General features: G+C 41.2%; 1 protein-coding gene across 2 annotated transcripts; it reads left to right on the forward strand.

Annotated features, from left to right (window-relative positions):
- Positions 1-246: 246 nt before the first annotated feature.
- ncapg (non-SMC condensin I complex, subunit G) lies at positions 247-11,589 on the forward strand. Of its 2 annotated transcripts, none has more exons than XM_080029816.1 (22): positions 247-284; positions 560-672; positions 1,208-1,444; positions 1,812-2,040; positions 2,503-2,648; positions 2,751-2,835; positions 3,026-3,218; positions 3,336-3,485; positions 5,015-5,155; positions 5,771-5,894; positions 6,219-6,308; positions 6,976-7,164; positions 7,285-7,395; positions 7,831-7,950; positions 8,358-8,585; positions 8,663-8,844; positions 8,974-9,136; positions 9,287-9,454; positions 10,022-10,145; positions 10,338-10,385; positions 11,134-11,200; positions 11,310-11,589. In XM_080029816.1, exons 2-22 carry the CDS (start codon positions 565-567, stop codon positions 11,437-11,439), a joined length of 3,033 nt encoding a protein of 1,010 aa, XP_079885942.1. In that variant the 5' UTR covers positions 247-284; positions 560-564; the 3' UTR covers positions 11,440-11,589. The 2 variants fall into 2 exon arrangements, with proteins under 2 accessions (XP_079885942.1, XP_079885943.1); XM_080029817.1 differs by having other exon boundaries at positions 3,029-3,218.
- The last annotated feature ends 176 nt before the right edge of the window (positions 11,590-11,765 follow it).

The following is an 11,765-nucleotide window of genomic DNA, read 5'->3' on the forward strand; positions in this document are numbered from 1 at the left end:
CAACAGAGAAAGACAAATCATTTCACTAGCCTAAAACAATCATCAAAATAGTTGCCGATTCATCTTCTGTTGATTGAAAAATGTATTATTCAATTAATTATAGTGTTACAGCTGTACCCCTGATTTACAGAGCGCCTGACAGGCTGAACCCAGGGCTACAATTTAATATCAAATGTACGCAATCACGCAGGAAACAAGAGCCGACTTCTCAATTCTCGCGAGAACACACGACAGTTGAATTTTAAAATCGGGCGGCAGTGTTGCCAGAAGGAACACAAGTAAAGGTAAATGTTTACAACTCATACTAAATGTTATTCTTCTGTACAATACAACGTCTTCCTTACTATCTTTAAAGGGTGGTGAAGGTTGCCTCTGGGGAACTCACGACGGATGCAAATACATCGTAGCTTGGTTACGAGACTTTTGTTTCACTAATGAGACACTAGAGACTGGTAGCAGAGTGCTGCCGTTAGCATTCAGTATTTCATCTACTGCCAGGAAACGCCTAGTTGAAAGACTATTTGACTGACTCTGGCTTTATGTTTGTGTTACTGTGAAGGAAAGATGACTGCGGACAATGAACTGGACATTAAAGAGGCTTTTGAGCGTGCTCAGAAGGGCCACAACAATAAGGCAAAACTGGTGGCGAGTCTGAAGAGCCGCTACAGCAAGGTAAGTTATTAGGCTATGTGCTTGATACAGTGTTTATTTCTGCCATTGATTAAACTCACCACGGGGTCAATGGATTTACATTCCTCGAAGTTAATTCTTGCAAAGGATATTGGGCAAATCTCTATTATGATACTGATGCTGATTCTGAGCATTTTAAGGGAAGGAAGTGCAATTTCCTCCATAAAGCATCATCTAACAACAGGGCAATTGAAGATGGTTTACTTTAAGATATGGTATTAAAGAAAGGCAAGGCAAGACACAAGGAGAGAGAAAAAACACAAATAAAGCAAGAGAATCCAACATAGAGTGCATTTGCATTTTCAGTGTAAGGAGAGATTTGGATAAATTGCCCAACATATAACAAAGTGGCAAACTTAAATTACAATTGTGTGATTTAAAAGGTTGAAGCAGGGCAGAGCATCAGTTTTTGTTCTCCACTTTGGTGACACTGAACGCTGCTTCTATGTTTGTTTTCAAACCTAAACTATTATTTCTCTGGGTTTGTGTCCCCTTTTCTTTATTATCCTCCCATCAGCTTGAGGACAAGACCCTCTTCCATGATGAGTTTATCCACTACCTGAAGTACGCCATGATTGTCTACAAGCGTGAATCTGCAGTTGAAAATGTCATTGAGTTTGTCGCGAGGTTCGCCACCAGTTTCCAGTCTCCGCCTAAACCAGAAGAGGAGCAGCAGGAGGAAGAGGATGAAGAAGAAGATGATGAAGAGGAGGATCATCCATTTTTGAGTTTCATTTTCAACTTCCTGTTGGAGGTATGTGCATTAATAAACCAGCATATGCACGCAAAGTGAAATACTTTTAGACAGTCTTTTTTTTGTGTGATAAATGATTATCATGTGCACTTTGTTGTTTATCCCTTGGAGGATTTTTTTTTTTAAAGAAATCTGTTACACCAACACTTTTCAGACATTGATCACAAACCGCTCTTGGATTTTGACACAAGCATTTGCTGTATACAGAAGTCCTGATTTGATTGATGTCTCTGCTGCCTCTTAATTTAATTTTCGTCCCCTGCCATCTGTCTCTTCTCTCTCTTCCTATTGGACTCTCCATCTGTTCGTCACTCCTTCACTCTCCTGTGGTGTGCAAACCCCTCTTTCTCTTGTTGCATGTTCTCAGTCTCACAAAGCCAGTAGCCACGCGGTGCGTTTCCGCGCGTGCCAGCTGATCAACAAGTTGCTTGGAAGCATGGCAGAGAACGCCCAGATAGACGACGACCTCTTTGATCGTATCCACCAAGCCATGCTGGTCCGTGTCACTGATAAGTTCCCCAATGTGAGGATTCAGGCTGCGCTGGCAATGACGCGCCTGCAACAGCCACAGGATCCTGACTGTCCCACCATCAGCGGTTTGTTTGTTTTTTTCTACTCCGCCTAGTTTAAGAAAATATTCGACGGAACACACTCAGGAAAATGCAAACCATTTTATAAAGTGTCAACAAGTTACGTTTTGTCTGTCTGCTTCTGTCTGTTTAGAATAATATGTTTGGTTCAACTGTAAAATCTGCTGCTTCAAGTACATTTCTTTTTTTTTAAACTCTTTGATAACCAAATGTAAGATATTGTTGTGTGAAGTTGAACCCAAATATCCACCATCTGTTGTGCTATATCTTTGTTGTGGGATTTGTTGTGTGACTGTCCTTTTGCTTAAGCACAGTGTTCCTGCTCATTTCTTGGCTACTTAGTAAAGTCTTAAATCGCCACTCTTTCAAGTAGACTTTGTTCTCTGTGATTTTGATATGTTTTCTCTTCTCCTCTATGTCATTGTCCCTCTTAACTGTCTAATGCTCTAATTATTTTCCACTGTTCAGCATACATGCTGATTCTGGATAATGATTCTAACGCTGAGGTGCGACGTGCCGTTCTTTCCTGCATTGCAATGTCCCCAAGCACCCTCCCCAAAGTGCTGAAACGCACCCGGGACATCAAAGAGAATGTCCGCAAGCTAGCCTACCAGGTAACAAGAAGTAGTGCCAAACGATGGACTGTATGCCCAGTGCCCACACATGCTTAATGCATCAACAGATAACAAAACAACAACATGTGTTTTCTGTTTAAGGTTCTGTCCGATAAGGTTCACATCAAAGCTTTGACCATTGCACAGAGAGTTGGTCTACTGCAGCAGGGTCTGCGTGACACATCAGGTAAAAGTGATTTCTGGGCCTCTTTGTGTGACATCACATAAACACTATCTACATCTTTTTCAGTCAAGTACTTGCATTTTTTATCCAATATCAATTAATAATAAATACAAACAAATTCCTTTCTCAAACTTAATTGTTTCAGCTCTAAGCTCCATTGTGCCCAGTTAATATGTCTGACTGTGTGTTGTAGAAGCGGTGAAGGAGATGGTTTGTTCTCGCCTGCTGCCGTCCTGGCTGCTTCGGCTGGACGGTAACGTCATAGAGCTGCTCCACAGGCTGGATGTGGAGAACTGCGCCCAGACGGCTCTGGACACGCTGAAGGCCATCTTCAAAAGCACGCCTACTGAAGAACTGCTGCAGAGCAGAGTGAAGCTCGACAACAGGTACACCTATATACCATACACACCTGTACCATTATTACACCTGTCTCTGGCTCTCGCATGTGACACAGTTAACAAAGTGTCTTGAGGTTTTAAGATGACTGTATGTTTTTTCAACAGGAAGCTGATCCCAGCGGACTCTCTCACCTGTGAGAATGTGCTTTACTGGAGAGCGCTTTGTGAGTTCATCAAGGCTGAAGGAGATGATGGGGATGAAATTCTGGAGCAAGTGTTGCCAGACGCTGCCACTTATGCCGACTACCTCTACGGGTGAGAGAAGAGACGTTTAACTGGATTATCTTTAAAGTGTTCACACACTGGCAACTGTATATTTTACCCCCATTCCAGAGGAATACATTCTGAACTAGACAATTGATCAGTTAGATACAGACTCTACAGAAAAAATTATTCTTATGGTGATGACTGGGTGTTTTTTTAATAGAGTAGGAAAACTGTCTGCGGAAACTAAAAGAGGGAATTCTGTACTGAGAAGGCTTTACATTTGGTGATTTGTCTTATTCAGCCTACTGCAGCCTGACATTAACATCAGATTATGTTTTGGAATAGATTTGGATTTAGATGCAGGAAATGAGATCTATGGTCTTTGCAACCCATCTGTCACATTGGAAGCATGTAAGGAAGGGATATTTGAATGGCCAGTAGGAATGGGAGGAATCAATCAGTCTGTGTGTTCATATGGGCACCTGTTGGTATAGGACAGACGAACGACAAGCCTACCCTTTTAAAAATAGTATTAAGAAACATAGTTAATATAGTTGGAATTGTGATTCTTTTGACCAGATCATCGGCCACAGTTGTTGCCATAATGACCATGTTGTTACTCAGGTATCTGAATGCAGATCCGATGTTCTCAGAGGAGCTCCTTCTGTATGTAACTGTGTGGCTAACTCATTTTTTATATTCAACCTAACCTGGCTCGTTCTTGATATTATAGTGTGGTATTTTAATATACATATATAAAAGACTATCCATGCAAAAAAGGAAAACGATTTGGATTGATGCCCGACGCTACTGTAAATGTTTCTTGTCGGAGCCAGATTCTTCAAAAAACAGCCGTGATCCCAACAGATCATGAACCATATCTTCTTAAAAATGTAACTGATGACCTTAACACTAAATCAAATACTTGACTCTTTGTACACAGCATCTAAGTACACTTTAATTTTTTGTATTTGCATCCCGTGTTGTAGTTGCACCAATCAATCAATCATTGCGGCTGAGATTAAGAATATTACAACCCCATCCTTTATCTACCAGTTTTCATTTACAGGACCATATACTGCATAATACATATGCTAAATATGTTGCTTAAAATCTTATATTGATGACTTTTACTTAAATATTTAGCATAAATCACAGGATGCTCACCACACTCATTCATACTTACGTTCCTCCTTTTTCTTCACTGACTTTAAAGCCTTTTGCTTTTTTACCACCTCTCTAATGCGTGTGATGCTTTGATGTAACATGCTCCTTAATTAAATTGCTTCCCACTGAGTGGCAGGCTTAACATTTATCTGCTCATAAAATACAATTTAATCGGTTTAAATAAGTTACCAGTTACAACTTTGCATAAACTCCTCAGTGCCTTGTTGAAAGCTGTGTGTGGCTGTGGCTTGTGGGTAGAGCTGGTGCAGTGTTAAACTACCTACATCATTGCCGTATAGCATTGAATAAGGTTGTGTTGTTTATTCTGAGTTGTACCACTGTTAATCTGGTAGCTGATGGTCAGCCTCACTGCTCTGAGATCTGTTATGTCTTTACTCTGGCTGTTACAGATACCTGAAGGCTGTGCCTGTGCTGTCAGAGGAACAGAGGGCCGACTTCAACCAGCTTGAGCTGGTCATGACCAAGGAGTTCATCTCCCAGCAGCTCATCCATCTGGTGGGATGTCTGGACACCAACGAGGAAGGCGGCAGGTAAGCTGAGGAACAGAGGTGTTGTGGTGAAAATGCAGATGGCTGTAATATGCAACTGGAGGGAAAGATGCAGTTACAAAGTCACCCTACCAAACATGTTGACACCACATGTGAAAGAGAGAGAAGGAGAGATGGTAAAATGTCATAAAATAGTACCCATCTAAATGCTCAATAGTGTAATGTGACGTTGTCAGATGTAATTTGGGCCAAAACCCAAATAGATATAATCAGTTATCATAATATGACTACTAAAAGCAGCAACACTTCCCATTGTATAAATTGGAAATGGAATAGTAAACAACGTATTTACTTTATTAAAATAGTTGCTCATTATATGTAAACTAGTCAATGAGTTGACTAAATGTTTCAGATCTTGACTAGTTAGAGTAATAGACTTCTTTGATTGTTGTCACTATTGTCTGTTAACATCTAACAATAAGACGGTGTATTGAAATATGCTGTATGAGTGTGTCTGGGGTCCTTCCTTTAATAAACATCTGTTTATTGAGTCCAGCCCTGTGTTGTGCAGCATGGTTTGGTCCAGTTTGCCAAATATTATAAGCAGCATGTTGATGTGTGTCTTATTCAGACTGATTATGCTGTGTGCTTTTGTAGGAAGCGTGTGTTGGCCGTCCTGCAGGAGATGCTGGCTCTCCCACAGACACCCTCCTCCCTGGTCTCCCTTCTCACCGAGAAACTCCTCGCCCTAGTTCACGATGACCACAGACGCATACAGACTGTAAGTTTAAGTATCACTCTTAAATCAGAAATGTCCTGACACAAAGGAAAGTGCATATATCAGTGGCCTTCACACATTCAGTTGACAGCAATTAGGCAGAAAATGACAATATAAATGCAGAGATTATTTATCAATGTTTCCAGATGTACACGCTTCCGCAGGGCAAAATGATTGGACTGATGGATGCGTTAATTAAACTGTCCAGTGCTACTACAAGTCTTTTTAGTTTGAGACGTCACAAAATCAAACGGCATTTTCCGTTGGGTTGTGGTGTCATTACCTCTGAGATTGATGTCTTAAATGAGTGGGCTTTGTGTGACGCAGGTGGCAGAAATCATCTCGGATGTGAGGGAGCCGATCATGGAGGCCAGTCAGCCAGTCAACGAGAACGAGAGCCGTCGGCAGCAGGTCCAGGTGGGGATTGCTACGCCAACTGAAAGCAGCCACCAGCAATTTGATTCAATAATCCCTTCCAATTACCCTGTTGTAGTTTTCTGTTTGGGTGGATGAAAACACCATCTTTTGACACAGAACTAGATTTAATTTTGTGCTGCTTTTAAATATTAGATACCTAACAAGCTATTTTATTAGTCCAGTCATTTCTGTCTTGTGCTCTACTTATATTCCCTCTGTCTGTTTCTATTTGAACATCTGTTTGTACCTCCAGCTGGCAGATGGTGTTTTATTTGGAGCATGTTTAACGTGTGGGGTGGAAGGTGAATATTGTGTATACCAATCTGGTCTTTGCCTGGTGTATCCAGGTCCAGCAGTTCCTTTTGTTTATTTGATCTGCTCATCACATTTCTCACCTTATTTAACCTCAGTCACTGGTTAATTGGGAACACAATACGGCTCAGGAAATTGCACCACCTGCTTTCTCACACCTTTCCTGTGAGGAAAGTAAGCCCCAGTGGGTAGGAACCTGTCCCAGTGCTTCAGCTGTTGTTTTCCTCTTAGTGGAGGCGGAGTTGCCCTTTCTCTACAGTCAAAAGTCCTCTGGAGTGTATGTCACCTAGGGAACGACTCTAGCCTCCTCTTATGTCCCTCTATAAATGATATTTTCTTCCGTCGTTCCCTCCAGCTAGCGGAGGTGAAGGTGCGAATCTTGGAGGCTAAACAAACCCTGGAGGACTGTATCAGCGCACAGGACTTCAGCCAGGCTGCTGAGCTGAAGGACTCCATCACAGGGCTGGAGAACCGCAGGAACCTCATCATCCAGGAGGCGGCAGAGAGCAGCCAGCCGGCCGAAAAGGACAACCGCACTGAGAAGGTACACGACTCAACAATATCACCACCATTTTATGTGGTATAGTTTAGAGATATATTTCCTAAGATAAAAAATACCAAGGAAAAGTCTTTAAAATATTTTTTCCTTATTTATTTATTTCAGAATGACCCAGAGACTCTTCTGAGGTGTCTGACAATGTGTGCAGAACTGCTGAAGCAGATGAACATCAAAACACGAATCGGTCCAACCATAAGCGCCCTTATGTCCTCACTGGTATAAACCAACACTGCTCACATCTTCACATGTTTCAATATCACTATACTCTGATTGGACAGCATACATGTTTATCACCACAAATCATGTAAGTTCTAATATATGACGTGCTAAATCATTAAATAGACCACAAGGAACTTTTAAATGTTCATGAAACAGTCTAATTTTACATTATGATGATTAAATCAAGTTTCCTGAAGTTTACTTTGCTTAACCATCGTCATATTACCATTATTAATCTGACATAGTCCCATATACAGTATACATTACCTCATGCATCCTGTGGTCTCCCACTGACTAAACCTTTAACTCATCAGTGATTATCTGCTTATTGTTTAATATCATTTAACATTGTAATTAGTTTGTTGAGGTAAGAAGTGAAGTGAAGTAAGTAAAAGCTGGTTGATGTAACTAATTTTTCTCTATCTCTGTCAGGTCCTGCCCAGCATAGCGAATGCTCACCCTGCTGTCCGTAATATGGCCGTGGTGTGTCTTGGAACGTCCACTCTGCACAGCAGGGAGATGGCCAAAACCCACATGGTCCTGCTGCTACAGGTAATGATATACACGTGTGTTTTATCTAGAAGCAATTCAAATGCATTGATAAATAATAAACATGCTACTTGTTAAACAAAAATATCACTTTTAAACCTGTTGCGCGGATGGTGTCAGTTTTTAGTTGTTGACGCTGACTGAGATGTGTGTTGCTCAGATGCAATGGAAGTGAATTCAATTGAATTTGTTGTTTTTAAAATCTAACATTTAATAAACTGAACAGCAAAAATCTTTCTTTAACAGCAACCTCAAGATAATCCACAGATATGAGGTCTAGATTTTAAAACAAACTAGATTTTACAAGCGCTAATTGGAAAAATATATTTTATTCATTTTGGTGCAATGAACCAAAAACAGACATGAATTACATTCTGCCAATATTAAAGTGTGTGTGTGTGTGTTTTTAGATTGCCCAGCTGGATGAGGTAAAGATCCGTATCAGTGCTCTGCGGGCCATCATCGACCTGTTGCTGCTGTTCGGCTTCCAACTGCTCTCTGAAACAGCTGTCCCTCAGACCGCCCAGTCACCAGACAGACAGGAGGAGGACGCACCAGTGACAGAGGAGAAGGGAGATGCACCAGAAGACACCGCGCAGAGTATAATTGTGATGCTTTCCGAGTTCCTGGACAGTGAGGTGAGGGTCCCTTTTCTCGTTTCCCTTGGATGTTAAACTTTTTATTGAATTATCTGTTCGTGTTCCAAAATGTTCAGGTGTCTGACCTGCGTACAGAGACAGCGGAGGGCTTGGCCAAACTAATGTACACCGGCCGTATCTCCAGTGCCAAAATGCTCTCCCGTCTGGTGTTGCTGTGGTACAATCCTGTCACGGAGGACGACACCCGACTACGACACTGCCTGGGCGTCTTCTTCCAGCTCTATGCCCGCGAGAGCAGGTCACCAATGCCCACATATACACAAGGAAACAATGCGCTATGTGCTTAACTTAATTTGTATCTTTCTATTATATAAGTATAATTTATCTCATTGTTATTAATTTGGGAGTGTGTCTTTGTGTGCATTAGGATACACCAGGAGGTCGTGGAGGAGAGTTTCCTGCCCACTGTTCGAACTCTGATGAATGCCCCAGCCACGTCGCCACTAGCTGAGGTGGATATTAACAATGTGGTTGAGCTACTTGTGGAGTTGACCCGTCCAAGTGCACTTATTAAAGCTTCTAACACAGAGGTAAGAAACGTCCACTGAAAATACCTATTTCTGTTCTGTGGGAAAATGCAATGTTACTAAAAGCTGTGATTAATGCTTCATTTTACTGCTTTAATTCACCATTGTTTGTTTGTGTAAAGTAGATAACACATTTCTTGCGTATGTCTTTAGGAAGTGTCTGTCCATGATTACCTGGCGGTGCGTATGTGTGGGGAGATGCTAAAGGACCCCACAGCCCCTGAGGTGCGTCTCTATGCCAAGACTCTAAGCAACCTGGAACTTAGCAATGACGGGACCGTCAGGAAAGACCTGCAGACGCTGCTGCAGCAGCTTGTACAGGTACATACAGACACAAGACCAAAGAGTCTTCAGCAACACTATGCGGTTCAATGCTAATATGCTGAATCAAAGAACGTCTCATGTTAACTATTAGTTTATCCTGTTACTAGTATAGTAGGCTACTTGCTACAAAGTACAGCCAATGGGAATGTCAGTTTGTAAGGTATTTGGTCGTAAACCATAGTATTGCACCTGATGTCACTAGATACAGTTAGGGAATTGCCAAACTTATTATAATTCTTTCTGAGGGGAACATGAATGTCTTTTAACAATCCCTAACTAATGGTTGTTAAGATGTTTCCCTGAAGGCCACAGATAGTATGATTCATGAATGTCTGTACAAAGTGTCACGGTAAACCACCAATCAACTGTTGAGGTATTTGATGCCTGTAGCAAAGTGGTGGACCATCAGAATGATTGACATTGTCATCTCTTAGGACTTGGGTATATAAGTTGCTGGGGTGGCTTAAACCACACTGACACTCATATTGTTTTATGTACCTACATTTCTGCCTCTTGTAAGGTTTAATATTTAATCTCTCCTCGTTACATCGTTCTTATCTTCAGGTGGTGAAGGACCGTGTCTGCCTCCGTGCTCTGGAGAAGATGTTTTCTCTGCTGGTGGACTCAAAGGAACAGGCTGAGCTCCTCAGCGCCAGCGCGTTACAACCACTGGATGTCAATGCAGATGGTACACATGCGAACATATGAACAGTCTGTATAAAAAGCCAGCTGACATTCCGCTGAGTATCTGTAACTTAAGTTGCCTTCCCAGTAACTGTGTCTAACTAGATTTACTCCACACATTTGTGATAACTCCTCCTGTAAAAGGATTGTCTTAGAGATGAAATACGAAAATAAATTTTCTCTCATGTTTCCACAGAGGGTGCAACAGAGGATCCATCTAAATCTGCCAAGAGAGCTAAAAGAGGTAATGTGGGTTCTGTGTAAGGCAAGGCAAGTTTATTTATATAGCACAATTCAGACACAAGGCCATTCAAAGTGCTTTGCAGGGGCAAGATTAAAATACACAAACTAAAATAAATTAGAAAAGCGAATGAACAAAACATTTAAAAGCAAATTAATAGAAATACATCGAAATAAAATAAAAATTATAGGTTAAAATGGAAACAGAAAAGTCTTCAGTTTTCTGGGAGTTTGTTCCAGAGATTTGGTGCATAAAAACTAAAAGCTGCTTCTCCTTGTTTAGTCCTAACTCTGGGGACTGCAAGTAGACCTGTCCCAGACGACCTAAGGGCTCTGGACGGTTCATAATGTATCAGCAGATCAGTAATGCAGTTTGGGCTTTGTAAACCAAAATCAATATTTTTAAATCAATTCTTTGAGTGACAGGAAGCCAGTGTAAAGACCTCAGAAGTGGGGTGATGTGATCCAATTTTTTGGTCCGGGTGAGGACTCGAGCAGCAGCGTTCTGAATGAGCTGAAGCTGTCTGATGGATTTTTTGGGAAGGCCTGCAAGGACACTGTTACAGTAGTCAAGTCTACTAAAGATAAATGCATGGACAAGTTTTTCTAAATCTTGCTGAGACATAAGCCCTTTAATTCTTGATATGTTTTTAAGGTGGTACTCATCTGTGTATAGTGCCACTATATTTTTAGGGCTCTTCTTATACCTATGTGGACTCGGCACTGTGAGGTAACTTTATTTGTGCGCACAGGTCAGAGGAAAGTCTGCACAGCCAAAGGCAGAAAGCTGAGCAGGAGGGCAGAGTCATCTGAGGAGAGGTGGGTGTTTTGTCAGCTCCCCAGGTCTTCACCTTTACTTATGTATACCTTTGAACATGATTTTATACCGATTCACATTTATCTTGTTCTCTTTTTGGTTTGGCTACAGTGATGGAGAGAATGTTCCAGAGTCAGTTCCTGTTGTGCGTCCTTCGCGGAGGGCTAAGACTGCGGCTTTAGAGAAGACAAAGCTAGACCTCAACACACTCATAAACCAGGAGGCCAATGTGTCATCATAAGAGTCAATGGAAACTGAAATGAGTTATTTTTAATTAGTTTTCAAATACTTTTTATATGGAAATATTTGCCTTTCTTTCAGTCACACATCTTTTAATCACATTTCCTCAAGTTTGACATCTTTCCCAGTTTAATCATTTTTATAAATAAAGTTTAATGTCAATAAAGCTCGTCATTCTTTCATTATCACAACCAGAGAAATGGTCCCCCACCCATGTTTACCCAATATAGATATCAAAGAGCAAGTGTTCTACTTATTGAAGTTCTGAAGGTTGAAAGATTCATGGTGAGGGCAAAAAGAGCAGTTAAAATCAAATGCTAGATAATC

Source organism: Ammodytes marinus (assembly GCF_949987685.1).
Source record: "Ammodytes marinus genome assembly, chromosome: 6".
In the NCBI taxonomy this organism is placed as follows: domain Eukaryota; kingdom Metazoa; phylum Chordata; class Actinopteri; order Uranoscopiformes; family Ammodytidae; genus Ammodytes; species Ammodytes marinus.

Coding starts and splice junctions, on each gene's coding strand:
- ncapg (XM_080029816.1), top strand. CDS start 565: ATGACTGCGGACAATGAACTGGACATTAAAGAGGCTTTTGAGCGTGCT. Junction 3,219..3,335: donor AGAGTGAAGCTCGACAACAG/GTACACCTATAT, acceptor TTTTTTCAACAG/GAAGCTGATCCCAGCGGACT. Junction 10,386..11,133: donor TGCCAAGAGAGCTAAAAGAG/GTAATGTGGGTT, acceptor TTGTGCGCACAG/GTCAGAGGAAAGTCTGCACA.